General features: G+C 52.7%; 1 protein-coding gene across 3 annotated transcripts in view; it reads right to left on the minus strand.

Moving 5' to 3' along the window:
- Positions 1-9,471: 9,471 nt before the first annotated feature.
- Positions 9,472-15,769, minus strand: part of ZDHHC7 (zDHHC palmitoyltransferase 7) — a 30,928-nt gene continuing 24,630 nt past the window's right edge. For 2 of the 3 annotated variants that reach the window (XM_082677530.1, XM_082677531.1), the window contains 5 exons: positions 14,305-14,429; positions 13,401-13,497; positions 12,881-12,962; positions 12,061-12,191; positions 9,472-11,435 (listed from right to left, as the gene is read on the minus strand). In XM_082677530.1, coding sequence (XP_082533656.1) covers positions 11,259-11,435; positions 12,061-12,191; positions 12,881-12,962; positions 13,401-13,497; positions 14,305-14,429 — 612 coding nt within the window. In that variant the 3' untranslated portion in view covers positions 9,472-11,258. The remainder of the gene's footprint in view (positions 11,436-12,060; positions 12,192-12,880; positions 12,963-13,400; positions 13,498-14,304; positions 14,430-15,769) is intronic. The other variant, XR_014298216.1, reaches the window with a different exon arrangement.

Genomic DNA, 15,769 nt, shown 5'->3' on the forward strand with positions numbered 1-15,769 from the left:
GACTGTCGTTTTCCCATTGTATATTCTTGCCTCCTTTGTCAAAGATTAATTGACCATAGGTGTGTGGGTTTATTTCTGGGCTCTCTGTTCTGTTCCGTTGATCCATATGTCTGTTTTTGTGCCAATACCATGCTGTTTTTATTACTGTAGCTTTGTAGTATTATCTGAAGTCTGGGAGCGTTATGCCTTAAAATGGTCAGTTTTATGTTATGTGAATTTTGCCCCCATAAGTTCTTTTAAAAGAATTCAAACGTTGTCCCGATGACTGTGCATGTAAGGACGGCCGCCCCGGGCCCCAGGCTGCTGACCAGGGAAGAATGGGGCCCAGGCAGCCATGAATCTGCATTTCTAGGTGAAACCTCCTGTTTTACAGATGGGAGCAACTGACTGTGGGTATTTGACCCACCCATGGGGGCCGGTTCCAGGTCACGGCCACAGTCTGTCGCCGCTGCCCAAGAGCATCCACCCTTGGTCCAGAGTGCCTTGGTGGCTGCCCACAGGCCTCGGGCTTTGCTGGGAAACAGGAGGGCCGATGGAAAAGTACCCCCGGTGGGGAGAGTCCCAGACAAACTGAAGGCGCTGGTGGTTTTCAAAGACACGAGCTGCAGCCTCTTAAAATTCCCCAGGCCTCCCTGCCATGGATAAAGTGCTTTCTGGGGAGATTGCAAATGTTTGCTCTGGTGGGACTTTGTTATAAATGGACTTGGTTTTGTTTAGTTGGTTACGGTTTTATTTGGTTAAAAAAACCCAACCCTACAAGATCATCTTAACTGAGGACTCCATGTTAATCCAAAAAAACCAAGAAAGGGCAAACAAGATGGACCAGTAGTCCGACTGCCCGCTGCACGTCGGGTCTGGCTGCAAAGCCCTTCATCGGACCAGCCTGTCATAGTTGCTACCGTTTCTGGAGTGCCTACTGTGTACCAACCGTCCCGGTCAGCCCTGTATGGTTCCTTCTTTCTAATCCTCCCAAAGGCTTCACAAGGCAGGAACTGTTGTTGCATTGTTTTAAAGATGAGCAAACTGAGGCCCAGAGAGGTGAAGGTGCTTGCCCCAGGTCACACAGCTGGAAGGTGGCAGGGATGGACATTGTAGCCTGTCTGGCTCTTTCAATGGTATCTCACAGCCACTTAGGCTGAAAGCCAGACCTGCCCTCAGAGTAACCCTCACGGAGGCCACCTGGTCACCGAGATTTCTGGGGCGATGAGCAGAGCCCTGTGTCTGCCAGCGAGCCTGCAAGGCCACCGGTGAGCAACCGTCCCCTGGTGCCTAGATGGCAAGGTGTCACCCAGGCCGAGGCCAGAGAAAGGCCATGTGCAGACCCCCCTCCCTGGCCACTTAAACCCGCACCCCTGCATCCCATTGGGGTGGCTTTCCACAGCAGATGCAACCCCTGCTCCCACCAAGGACCCCTCCCTAACAATCCACCCAAGACGGAAATGTCTTTGAAATTCCTGATCTTGAGAAGTCCGTTTGCTTTGCTCCTGGGCCCTGGGGGAGATGGTCAGCCCATCTTTGAGAAATCAGCTTCAGATGAGCCCCTGCCCCACCCAGCTGATGACCTTTGTGTCTGTGCACACGTGTTAACCCCTCAGCATCTTCTCTGAGCCTGGTAGGCTGACACGTGAGCTTCACCAGCTCTTCCAACCCCAGTGTTCTCTGATTTTAACCAGCTCCAATTCTGAGTTCACTGCCAAGCCTTTCCCTGCCCCAGGGCCTTTGCACAGTCCTTCCCTCCCCCAGGGGCCCTCCCTGATTCTTCTGTCTCTGTGATACTCTCGCTAATGCTCCCTCTCCCTGCTGCTGTTCTTTTTTTTTTTTTTTTTTTGCCTTATGCGGGCCTCTCACTGTTGTGGCGTCTCCCGCTACGGAGCACAGGCTCCGGACACGCAGGCTCAGCAGCCATGGCTCATGGGCCCACCCGCTCCGCGGCATGTGGGATCTTCCCGGACCGGGGCACGAACCCATGTCCCCTGCATCGGCAGGCAGACTCCCAACCGCTGTGCCACCAGGGAAGCCCCCTGCTGCTGTTCTTTTATATCACGAATCGCAGCATATAATTATACATTTAATTTCTTATGTTTGTGTTTACTGAGGGCAGAGGCCTCGCCAGCACACAGTAGGTGTTCAGTAAATATTTGTGGACCGGCCAGCTGGATGCGCCAATGTTGTAGGAATTTTTCTGTGGCCTGAGCAGTGTGCAGTGCCCATGCATTTGCTATCCCATGGCGCCCTCTGGTGGACATTAGGCAGATGCCAGGCTGAGACTAACCCCTTTCTCCTCTCCTCTCAGCATCGTCCCCAGCCCCGTGCCACCCGGGACCTGGCCACCAAGGTGTGGCCACCATCGGTGACGTGAGTACATGAAGCAGCAGAATTGGGTCTTCCTGGAGTTCTGTGAGCTGCTTCTGGATGACAAGGTGAGTTTGAAGTCAGCCAGCTTCTCATTATTATCATTAATAATATTGTCATTGTTATTAAATAGCGTTAGTAACGTTCAACATAAACACTCATTGTGCGCCACCCATGGGTCCCTGAGCAGCCTCTCCCTGTCGTCGCCTGGGTCCCTTCCCTCTCTCCTCTTGCAGGTGGTGATGGAAACCGTGGTGGGCATGTCCCTGTCATTAACCCATCTCCGTCGCCCCTGGATTTGCATTAAAGCTCATGGGGAAAAGGTCAAGCGAGTTTATATCCCGAGCCAGGGAATGTGATGCTGTGGGACACACATCCCAGACACTCAGAAAGCAGAGTCTGAATATCCGAGGAAGCCCACAAGTGCCCGGTTGGGCCTGGCACCTGCACACATGCTGAGCACAACACAGAGCTTCCGGTGCGGGGGCGGGCGCAGCTCCGGGAAATCGACAGCCATTGCTCAAGGCTGAGGGAGGCGCGACTCAGCCTGCAGACAAGGGTGAGGGTCATCTGGCATATGCTTTGCGGTTCAAACCCTGAACTGAAGATATTATCGAAAAAACCTCGGTGAAGGTTTTATTGTTCTCGACTCCTCTGTTTATTCAAGAAGTTATTATTTTTTTTACTGTTTTTACTTTAAAAAATAAAAACAGAGAAGGATCTAGGTTAGAAAAAAGTGCTTTTATTCTAGCCAAAACGCCCGTGGGGAATCCCTCCTTTCTCCGTACCTGTGACAACCTGGGCACATCCTGTAACCTTGAAGAAACTCAGTTGTTTTGGTCTATAAAAGGGGTACACTGTTACCTGCCTGAAGGTCGTAGGGAAAATGCAATCAGATCATGTATAGGAAGGCATTTTGGAGACCGGAAACGTCAGAACTGCGTCCTGGCGATCATTACTATTCTTTAACCTTGCACTTGGAGCTCTTCTTGGAACTCGAGCAAGTTCTTCCAGCCTGGGGCCGGTGCTGGTTTGTCGGAGGGCTGGTTGCTGCCTGTGAGCCTCAGCTTCCTGGTGCCCACGGGCCTGTCGAGCTTGGCCGTCCCATGCCGGGCACCTGCTTGGGAGAGGATTTCAGGGCTGGTGCGCCTGTGGACTCAGAACACTGTCTCTCGAATGAGCCAGAGCTTGTGTACCCAAAGGACCACGTCCGCTTCAAAGTGGGCCCCGGCCACCTCCGCACTGATTTGATGATGTCTCCGGACCTTAAGACAGGCCTGCCACTTAGGGGAAGTGGCTTCAGAGCTGGGTGAGCCCTTCCTCGGGGTGGCTGGGAAGCAGCCAGGGTCACTGCAGGGCGGCAGGTCAGCGAGGACCGCCCTGCGCTGCCGCAGGTCTCACCAAACTCCAGCAGCAGCCGGGATGCTAGCTCTGCAGGACTGCTACTCTCCCCTGCCACGTGACCCCGCCGAAGGCCCCCCCCCCCCCCACTGACCGACGCGTTTCCTGCTTAAATAATCGGCCTTTTCTTGCCTTTTCCTTCGGCCTGTATGAGCCGTGCCACCGTCCAGGCTTGTCTCGTTAAGCCGCAGGCTGTCCTCAGAATGAGGAGGCTCTAAACACCCTTCTAAAGTCGACGGCAAGCGGCTCGGCTCAGTAGCCTGCTTTCTGGGTCACGTACTCAAAACACTGTTTATTCTACAAACCTATGAGGACTTAAAAATTGAGATTTTCTGAAAGGCTCGTCACCTCAGCAAATCCAAATGCTCTCCTTGCCCTCTGTTCCCCTCCTGTTTCGACTTTATACGGACGCGCCTGTGTGCCCGTGCATGTCATCCTGACACAGGAGTGTAACCGAGGGTTGTCCTCTTCACTCACACAAGCGAAATACGTTTCAACGTTGCCAAATAGTTAATACTTTGACTGCGCAGCTACCATAGGGTAATTAACGCTTCCCATGTTGGCTGACATCTAGACTTTGCTACTCAAAGTGTGGGCCACGGACCAGCAGCAACAGCACCACCAGGAGTTGGTTAGAAATGCAGAGTCTCAGGCCGCACCCAGGACCTGCTGAATCAGAATCTAGTTTACCCGGATGCAGGGAATTTGTGTGTCCATGAAAGTGTCAGTGTGTAAAATGTTGGATGTATTTGGACAACACGGTGATGTCCTCACGAGAAGAAGGCCTTGCAGGGCGTTCACTTCTGTGGGTTCTCGTGTGTGAACGACTCTTGAGAAGAACCTGGGGGCTTTAGGGACCCGAGTGAATGTCAGTGCTTGCTCCCAGCTCTCTCCAGTCAGCCTGCAAAGTCGTGCTTCTCTGGGATGTTCCAGCACTGGAAAAGAAATCACAACCATAGAGCCAAGTGTCTCTGGCCCACCTGGGTGGACAGAGGAGATGACCAAAAAATGGGCCGGATGTTTTTAGGAACGATGGGCTGACGCCACAGGAAGGGAGACGGCATAACGGTGGCAACACCAAGTTTCATGAGTTGGAATTAAATGACGTCATCGCTGATTCCTGCAGCTGTTTAGTCTTACCCGGAGTTGCTGTGTTTGTGTTACTTGGAAAACGTGTGGTGACCATGTGACCTGCAACCAGGTCACCGTTCCTGCGGCGCCATCTTTAAAGCTCTGGGAGGTCCACGTGGTCTGGAGCAGCTCGTCACCCTTGGTCTGGGGCTGGGTAGGAGCCTTCATTTCTCCCTTCTCGACTCGTTCCACACGATGTCCTCAAGGACGACAGTGAGAACGAGGAGATGCAATAAAAGAAGCAGCATAATTAAACCCCAAATGTGTCATTTGGTTTGAACATTGCTTCTTTATCAATTTGAGGTCTCAAGTACCTCCCCCCAAAATTCCTCAAAACAAAGTATGTGCCACTAATGCTTGCATTGCGGCCCCCAGAGCAGTGACGCCGACCATTAACTCTCTACCAGACCCACCGCAGCACCCACCTCGGCTGGCGTTTTCAAGTGGTGTGCTGTTTCTTCGTGTTTAGTCTTGGTAGGTTTCTGATTCTAGGAATTGATCCTCTTCTTCTGGGTTATCCAGTTTGCAGGCCCGTAATTGTTCGTAGTGGTCTCTTGTGACCATTCTTCTTCCTCTGGCATCGGTTATAATGTCTAGTTTTTCATCTCTAGTCTTATTAAGTCTGCACAGACCTATAACTAATACAGAGATTGAGTCAGTGATCAAAAATCTCCCAACAAAGTCAAGTCCAGGAATAGATGGCTTCACTGGTAAAGTCCACCAAACACTTAAGGAAGAATTAATGCCATTCCTTCTCAAACTCTTTCAAAAAACTGAAAAGGTGGAAACACTTCCAAAGTGATTTTATGAGGCCAGCATTACCCTGATACCAAAGCCAACGACACCACAAGAAAAAACTACAGGCCAATATCCCTGATGAACATGGATGCAAAAATCCTCCATAAAACACCAACGAACTGAATCCAACAGCACATTAAAAGAATCGTATGCCATGACCAAGTGGGATTTAGCTTTGGAATGCAAGGATGTTTCAACAAACAAAAATCAATTAATGTGATACACCATATTAACCGAATAAAAGATAAAAGATATGATCGCCTCTATAGAAGCAAAAAAAAAAATAAAAAAGCATTTGACAAAATTCAACCCCCTTTCATGATAAAAACTCTCAACAAGCTAGGAATAGAAGGCAAGTAACTCAACGTAATAAAGGCTATATATAAAAAGCCCACAATTAATATCATACTCAATAGTGAAAAACTGAAAGCTTTTCCTCTGAACCAGAAACAAGGCAAGGATGCCCGCTCTCACCTCTTCCATTTAACACAGTACTGGAAGTCCCAGCCAGAGCAGGTAGGCAAGAAAAAGAAGTAAAAGGCATTCAGGTTGGAAAGGAAGAAATAAAACTGTCCCTGTTGGCAGACAACATAATGTTGCAAACTCTAAAGATGCCACCAAAAAACTGCTAAAACTAATAAATTCAGTAAAGTTGCAGAATACAAAATCAGCATGCAAAAATCAGCTGCATTTCTATACCCTAACCACAAACTGCCTGAAGGAAATTAGGAAAACAATCCTGTTTACAATGGCACCAAAAAAAAAAAAATACTTAGGAATAAACTTAACTAAGGAGGGAAAAAAAAAAAAAACTTAACTAAGGAGGTAAAAGACTTGTATACTGAAAACTACAGAACGCTGATCAAAGAAATTAAAGAAACAAACAAATGGAAAGACATCCATGTTTCTGGACTGGAAGACTTAATATTGTGAAAATGTCCATACTACCCAAATATATCTACAGATTCAGCACAATCCCTATCAAAATCCCAGCAGTATTTTTTACAGAAATAGAGAAAACTCTAAAATTCATATGGAACCACAGAAGATCACAAAGAGCCAAATCACTCTTGAGAAAGAACAAAGCTAGAGGCCTCACACTTTCTAGATTCAAAATATATCACAAAGCTGTTGTAATCAAAACTGTATGGTACTGGCATGAAGACAAACATATAGACCAATGGAACAGAATACAGAGCCCAGAAATAAAACCACGTGTGTACGGTCAACTGGTCTTCAACAAGGGTGCCAATGTTACACGATGGGGAAAGGACAGTCTCTTCAGCAAGTGATTTTTAGAAAACTGGACGTCCACACATCTTACACCACAGAGACTGGACCCTTACCTTACACCGCACATAAAACACATCAACTCCAAGTGGGTCAGACTTAAGAGGCCTGAAACTCATAGCATAGCACACAGGGGCTGAAAACAGTGTCCATACAACCTGTGCATGGATGTTTATGGCAGCTTTACCCATCATTGCCAAAACTTGGAGGCAAGCACGATGCCCTTAGGTGGACGAATGGATAAACCGTGGCACAGCCAGAGAGCGGAATACTATGCAGCACTAAAGAGAAATGCCCTGTCAAGCCGTGGAAAGACACGAGGAACCTTAAAGGCATATTACCGTGTGAAAGAAGCCAATCTGAAAAGGCTACTTTATGGTTCCAACTCTATGAGATTGTGGAAAAAGGCAAAACTATGAAGACAGTAAAAAGATCAGTGGTTGCCAGTGTGGGCAAGGGAGTGGAGGGATAGGTAGGCAGAGCACAGAATATTTCTAGGGCACTGAAAATACTCGGAGTGCTGCCATAATGGTGGACACACAGCATCAGACGCTTGTCCAAACCCATGGAATGTACACCACCAAGAGTGAACCTAATGTAACTGTGGACTCTGGGTGGTGATGATGTGTCAGTGTAGGTTCATCAGTTCATCAGTGACAAGTGCACCATCTGGCGGAGACGCTGACAGCGCAGGGAGGCTGTGCGTGTGTGGGAACAGCGGGTATGTGGGAACTCTCTCTACCTTCCTCTCAATTATACTGTGCACCTTAAACTGCTCTTAAAAAAGAAGTCTTTTATAATACTCTTGGAAATTAAAACTATCACAGCCTGAATAAAATATCCAATAATAGAGATAGAAGACAAAGTTAGGTATATTTTCCAGAAAACAGAGGAGACAATGAGAGGAAATCAGAGGAGAGTCTAGGCAGCCCAATGCGTAAAAGTCAGAAAAATAAGAAACTGGAGAGGGTGAAACTCCCAAAGACAGAACACGGCAGTCTTTTTTTTTTTTTTTAAACTTTATTTATTATTGGCTGTTGGGTCTTCGTTGCTGCGCGCGGGCTTTCTCTAGTTGCGGCGAGCAGGGGCTACTTTTCTTTGCGGTGCGTGGACTTCTCATTGTGATGGCTTCTCTTGTTGTGGAGCACAGGCTCTAGGCACGCGGGCTCAGTAGCTGTGGCTCGCGGGCTCTAGAGCTCAGGCTCAGTAGTTGTGGTGCACGGGCTTAGTTGCTCTGCGGCATGTGGGATCTTCCCGGACCAGGGCTCGAACCTGTGTCCCCTGCATTGGCAGGCGGATTCTGAACCACTGCGCCACCAGGGAAGCCCCTGGAACACAGCACTTTTGTCAGAACCGAGGAGCACGTGTCTAAGGTGGAAAGGGTCCACCAAGCATTGGCATCAAGGCAGAGGACTGTTGACTTTGAGGAACCAAGGACTAAAAAGAAGATAGTGAAGGCTTCCTGAGTTAAAAAAAAAAAAAAAAAAAGGTCGTCTGAGACAGGAACCGAAGTTCCCAGACCCTCTCGGCGGCAAAACTGGGAGGCCGCAGTGGGGTCTCCAAAGTACACAGAGACCCCGTAATTTCCACGCCTGCCATCAGTCCTGGGGCAGAGCCATTCCTTCCGTAAACATCAGCACCCGGCTCGGGGAGCGCTCGCTGACGCAGCCGCACACCTGCAGTTGGCCGTAACTTCCCTGTGTCCTGTGCGGGGAGCGATCCGGTTTCATACTGGATCCTCAGGCAACACTGTGGGCAGCTGGCCTGTCACTGAAGCCTCCAGAATGCTACTTTGGGATCAACAAGGATTTTATGGGCACCCCGCCCACCATTCCCGGGCTTTTCCCAGGCTGTCTCCCCTTCAGGATACTTCTCTCTGCTTAAGCTGCGAAACCCAAATCTAACGGAAGACGGGATTCAGCCACCTTCCTAGTTGGGTCATCTTTTCATTTTCCATTTTAATGCAGACGTCATCTGAGATGAGCCTATAAAACATTCCAACAGGAAGAACACAGAACCGCGGCACAATTCTGCAGAGCCACAGACACAAGCCTGAGGGCGGCTGCCGGCGCAGCGGCGTGCTCGGGGACGCGTCCGCAAGGCCGGCCAGTGCCTCCCTACGTGGCGGCCACCCTCGCCTCGCCTCTCTGGGTCCCTCCCTTGACTGCAAGTACTAGACACACTGTTGAATGAAGTTGTGGGCACCTGAGATGCTGGATGGAAGAGCGTGATCTTTACAATTTTTATTTCCAAGCGCACTAAAAAAATGAAGGGATGTTTAGGACAAAGCTAAGTGAGATCAGTTGCGTCGACTGGAAGTAAAATGTTAAATGTGGAGACGGCGACCTTTGGGAGAGCGGCTCACTTGTCCCCGGCGAGGATGGGGCTCTGGAAGCAGCAGGGGGGACCGCAGCGGCCCGGGTGCCGGTGTCAGAGCCGAGCACGGAAACACGCCAACGACCCACCAAGAACCGCGCCACTGAACAAAGGGCTGGAGAATGTCAACTGGTGGCTTTATTTCTTAAAAAAGTTACATTGAAAGAAGAGGTTGAAAAGTCAAGTATACTTGATTTGCACGTATTTGCCAAGTCTCACAGGATTCAACCACTTTGATAATTGTTTTTATTGATAACCAGGATATACATATGAAAAGCCTCACATTGAAGCCCAATACACACGTCCAACCCAGACGACAGATGCTGCAGAACAGTCTCGGGAAACCCATTAGTCTCCTGTTCTGTTAGTCCTCCGGCTGCGACTCGGCGCCCCCCGTCACAGCCCACGTCCTGCAGTGACTGAGTCCATTTCACACCCGTCCCACAGCTCGCTTACTCAGCTAGACTGTTGTCCAATAGGCCCTTTGTGGTTCTGCGCCAGCAGTGGTAGAAACCCTGATCAGGACAGGGGACGGGTTAATGCAAACGAAAGCAAAACAGCTCACAGATGAGCAGAGAGGTGTGGAGACCAGGAGGGAGACGCCCACTCTTCTCAGCGTGGGACGTGGGCTCAGGGGACACCACCCCCCCCCAAGACCTTGTCAGAGATGGCTTCCTCCTCAGTCCCGCGAAACACCGACAAACCAGGCAAGTTTAAGGCGAGTCCCCAGGGAGGGGAGCTGTTTGCTTTCTGGCATAATTTTAAGCTCTGCACCAAGGGTCCTATTTTATCGCTTGTGACGTGGGTAAAGAAACAAAATGATGCCCCAAAAAGGTAAAAACTGAAAAATCAAACAAGCTGTCGCCATCCTGAATGGTCTGCAAGCGAGGCCCACGGGGCCCAGGGGCTCCTGCCTCGCGGCCCCCTCACCTCGTCGGGGCCGCGTGCGCCCCCTGCAGGCCATCTGCGCGAGCATCAGGCTGCAGGTGCCAGGCCGCCACAGACGCTGCTCTCCTCTCACGGAGGGGCCGTTTACACGCTGCTCATTTGGCCAGAACCAGACAGGTCAGTGCCAAAGCCCTCTCACGCACTCAAGATTTTTGTAAAAAAAATTAAAACAGGAGGGCAACAGAAGACCACACAGGAATGATTGTTCTTTGGATTGAGATATTCTCCAATATGCAATACATTCATAGTAAACCCCACGGGAGGGGGGACCCCGCGCAGCTCTCCCCTCTTCCCTGAAACGTCGGTTTCTAAAAAATAGCTTGTCTGTGGCACACGCCCATAACGTGTTATGTTGCCTGAACAACACGGCCCACTTTAAAACACACGTGCACGCACACACACAGACACACGTGGACTTGCCCACAGGGTCAGGGCCCACCAGCCCCGGGCGGGGAGCGAACCTGCAGCCCTGATGCTCCGTGCAGCGCCTGCGGCTCCTGCATCCAGGCCCCTCCTGGACCGAGGCGGACCCTCGGGTATCACGGGGCCAGCGGGAGCTCCCCGAAGCCACCAGCCGCAGAATTCCTGGTCACTGGCTTGGCTCGTTTTCTTCATGAGTGAGAAAAGCAGCTCAGCACACAGGATTTTAATAACCCGTGTAACAACCCACGAAACTTCTTAAAAGATGCCAAGTACGTTAACAGAACTCCTAACTGTGCAGGAAGATAATGACATTTGGCTTCTCCGTGCCGCCACGTCCCTTTGTTACTGGACGGTGACACGCATCAGAGCGCCACCCAGTTAGTGTGGGAACTCCGCCATCTGTGACCGGAAACGTATAAACTCTGCTTGCTGCAAGCAACTGCTCTCCACTTGCCCTACTGGCCACAGATGAGCTGCTGATACCCTTTCCGACCCCAAATAGATAAAGTCCGTGAACAAGTCTCAGCACGATGAGAGCCTCACACCGAGAACTCGGGGCCCCCTTTCCTAGGTCTCGTCTGCAGTCGCCTGAATCGGAAGCCGACGAAGGGGTTCATCCAGAGCAGCGAGGGGGGGCCCCCAAAGACGGACTTCATCCCTTCCCACCGCAGCCTCCGCTCCCACGTCGGCTTCTCACTCTTCAGCCTCTCAATCTCCTGCGGGAGAAAGAAAAGCAAGTGGGCGGCAGCGCCAGGAAAACCCGCAGCAGGTACGGGTCAGGCGAGCGGTGACAACAGGGGAAGCACCACCAGACTCACACGTCCCTCCCTCTGCACGTGGGAACGAGGCGTCGGGGTCAGCAGCGGGGCCTCTCCTGGCACCAGCCCCGCGGCCCCCGAGCACAGCCAGGCTGCAGCCACCAGCGGGGTGGACAGCCTAGGCAGCCCCAGAGGCAAAGGGGGAGCCAGCCCTCCGGGCCAGGATTGTCTTTTTTTCCACGCACTATATTATTACAAATGCTGATGAAGCGCCTGCTCTGGGCCTTCAGTTCAAAGACATGAAGGCGACCAGCTCCCTGCAGCTGCCAGGGGGCGGGGCCTCCTAGAAACGGAATGTACCGGCTCTCCCCGCCTGGCTCTGTTGACTCTCACATCACAGGTACGCTTGAAACCCGAGCTGCACGCAGCGAGGGGGGCGCGTGCGGTGATGCTGTCGCGGCCCCTCGGGGCTGCCCCGTCCACCTCCCGGGTTAACACGCGGGCCCCGCTGTCCACAGCAGTGCTGCCCGCCGACTCGTGCCCGCACGAAGGCCGCAGCAGACACAGCAGACGAGGAGCGTACCGTTTCATCATTGCATATGGAGTGGATCTGGGTGCCGAACATCACTGCGGTGAAAGTGAAAAACAGCAGACCCTCAAGGCACAGGAAGATCAGCAGGATCACAGTGACTGGAGGTGAGAAACCACTGCATTCTGTGAACGAGAAGAGCTGGCTGTGGCCGGACATCGGAGCGCGGCGAGCGGCCCCGGCTCTGTGCCACCCTCAGGCCGGCGTCCACGGAGGAAGGAGCTCGTTTCGTAAACAGGCACACCCGCTGTCCACCAGGGGCGGGAGGCAGCCCTGCCAGGCAAGAACCCACACCACCACTTCCTGGTCGGCAGATGTGGAAGGTTCTGTATTACCCCGCTTTCTACTGAGACTGTATTCGTGTACAGCACTGCGTACTAAGATACAGCAAAAGCCAGAAAAGATGAGAGTCGCGTGTGCCTACACCTGTGAGCAGGCCGCACACCCAAGGCCAGGGCCTCCCAGCTCGCGCCTGCCTGGCTACACTCGCGGGGCGACTCGTACTCAGCCATGCACGCTCGACCAGCCAGAGCACACACAGGCCTGCTGGGAACAATACGCATTCTCACCCAGTCTCAAAAATCTGCAAGGTGCATAAACTATTAGCTGACTAAGGAAGACCAAGTGTATGTACATGGCTTCATTATAGCAAAATGGCAGTGTGAGAACTGTCCCATACTCTTTTCTTAAAAAGCTCATTTAACTCCTAAAATAACCAAGACGATTTCCTTCGAAACTGGAGGATCCCTTCTTCCTCTGCCTCCCCTCTCCCCCCACAGCGTGCACGTGCAGGGGGGCCTGCACCTGCACTTACCAGTCCACTGCCCTCGGACGCAGGCGACGAACTGCAGCCCGCAGAGCACGAGCGCGTGCACGGACGCCAGCGCGATGTACATCTGCGGGGAGACACCCATTAGCCCATGCGAGGACGAAAGGCCGCTGAACTGTACGTTTACTCCTGATCTCATGGGTCAGTGAAAATGAGTGAGGGAAGGAGTAACAGCAGCAGTTGACATCCGCCTCGCCAGGACCACACTGGACCAAGCACAGAAATCCACATGGGGAAATACGTTCTACCACTTCAGCAAGAGCCTATTAACAACTGGGGTTCAAGGTATCTGGGAGAGAATTAAATCACAGTAAAACACCCAGAATAACACAAGCAACGTACACTCATCTGGTGGACTACTTCCTACCAGTGACAGCACAGGTATAATTTGAGTCCCAGAGAAGAGGCTGCAGGGCTGACGTCAGAATAAACTTACTCGCTCCAGGTAAGATTCCAGATAAAGAACTTAGTACAAGTCACTCACTCCATGCGTATCTTTACTCACAGTGAAGAGCACGAAAAATCTCTGATTCTTTTCTCCGACACAGTTGTTCACCCAGGGGCAGTGATGATCCATTTTCCGAATACATCTTTTGCAAATACTGAAAAGGAGCAGTTAGATTTTCACTATTCCACGCTCGGAGGAAACACCGCCCAATGAAGACAGTACTGGGAAGAAGCCACCCAGGGGGCCTCCTGCCCTGTGGAAGGGGTCGCTGCAGGGGCTGGGGCTCAGGCTGCACCTGCAAAGGGTTCCATCCAGTGGTGGGTGTTCACACTGCCTGGGGAAGGGGTCCCAGCAGCACTGGGTTCTCTGGCTGCACCGGGGAAGGGCTCCCTCCAGTGGTGGGCACTTGGACTGCACTATGAAGGGTGTCTGCAGATTGGGCACTCAACATGCCCTGGGGAAGCCGTGCCTGCAGTAGTGGGGGGCTCAGCCCCAAGTAAGGGGTTACAGCAGTGGTGGGTCTATGGCTGCTGGGGAAGCGGTCCCTCCAGTGGTGGGTACTCAGGCTTCCCTGGGGCAGGGATTCCAGCAGTGCTCGGTACTCTGGCTGCCCTGAGGAGAGGGTCCCTCAGTGGTGGGTGCTCGGGTTGCCTAAGGAAAGGGGTCCCCGTAAGGGTGGGTGTGGGTGAACAGACTGCCCTGGGGAAGAAATCCTTCAGCGTGGGCTCTGGCTGTGCCGGGGAAGGGGCCCCTCCAGTCGTGGGCACACGGGCTTCCCCGGGGCAGGGGTCCCAGCACTGGTGGATGCACTGGCTGCCGCAGATAAGGGGTCCCTGCAGTGCTGGGTGCTCTGGTTGCCCTGGCAAAGGTGTCCCTTCAGTAATGGGTGCTCGGGTCACCCTGGGGAAGGGGTCCCTGCAGTGATGGGCACTCGGGTTCCCCTGGGGGAGGGCCGCCATACCTGCAGTGGTGGGCGCGCTCGGGCTTGATACAGCAGCACTTGGGGCATTTGTAGATCACTTCTCCAGGCTTCAGCTGCAAACTCTCCATGTATTCCTTAGTAGCATTCCCTTTGGGTACTGCCCCCTATGGTTTAATAACAGTGTATTTTAGCTGGGCGGAAGGAAACATCAGTGAATTTAGGAATTAGTCTTGGGTGTTATGTACCATGATATAATTTATCATGCTGTAGTTGCCACTTACATTAATATGAAAAATAACTATTACTCAGGCAGGACCAGAAGTTTTATTTTTCATGAAAAATAACATGCTTTAAAATGAATTCAAAATATAGAGTGCGTCATCCTTCATAAGGTGAGTCACCTGGGTTTTTCAAACTTCATGCAGGACGTGCCAGAGGTGAGGTGTGTTTGGAAGCCACTCCAGCCCCAGGGCAGCTGGTGTCCCCAGGGTGCGCACACTTCCTGACACACAGGTTTCCTATCAGCGGCAGCAGGGAGTGCTGAACAAAGCAATCTCAAAAAGGACTTTATCTTGTGTGTTTGAAGTTGCCAACCTAATCAGGAGCCGTCACACACGAGCCCCAAGCACCCCCCTCCCCCAGGCGTCCGGGCCCAGGGGCAGGAACAGTGGGGCTGTAAGTGTGTCTGCAGGAGCCCTGAGCGCTAGGGGAGCTTGAGAGGGACCAAGAATCTGGAAATGGGAGCAAGAGCCGGACAGCCCCGCACACGGGAGGGCAGCGGGCCCGAGTAGGCTGCAGAGGGGGAGGAATTGTTCTCTGGGCAGTGGAGACAGGCAGTGGAAATCACGTTTGGAAGATCATTCTGGGCACCACGGCCTGTGGACAAGGCCAGGACCCCGTTTCTGTGCCCCATGGAGCCTGTCCTTCACACAGAAATGCACGTTTTTGGAGAAGGAGCCCCACTGGGAGGGAGGAGTAGAGCAGGGGCGCAGTGACAGGAGAGCACGGGGAGACGGGGGCGCAGTGACAGGAGAGCACGGGGAGACGGGGGCGCAGTGACAGGAGAGCACAGGGAGACGGGGGCGCAGTGACAGGAGGGCACGGGGAGACGGGGGCGCAGTGACAGGAGGGCACGGGGAGACGGGGGCGCAGTGACAGGAGGGCACGGGGAGATGGGGGCGCAGTGACAGGAGAGCACGGGGAGACGGGGGCGCAGTGACAAGGCACGGGGAGATGGGGCGCAGGGCACGGGAAGACGGGGGCGCAGTGACAGGAGAGCACGGGGAGACGGGGGCGCAGTGACAGGAGAGCACGGGGAGACGGGGGTGCAGTGACAAGGAAGGCACGGGGAGACGGGGGCGCAGTGACAGGAGGGCACGGGGAGACGGGGGCGCAGTGACAGGAGAGCACGGGGAGACAGGGGCGCAGTGACAGGAGGGCACGGGGAGACGGGGGCGCAGTGACAGGAGGGCACGGGGAGACGGCAGGCACACCACTGGCAGCA

Source organism: Grampus griseus (assembly GCF_964374135.1).
Source record: "Grampus griseus genome assembly, chromosome: 19".
Lineage (NCBI taxonomy): Eukaryota > Metazoa > Chordata > Mammalia > Artiodactyla > Delphinidae > Grampus > Grampus griseus.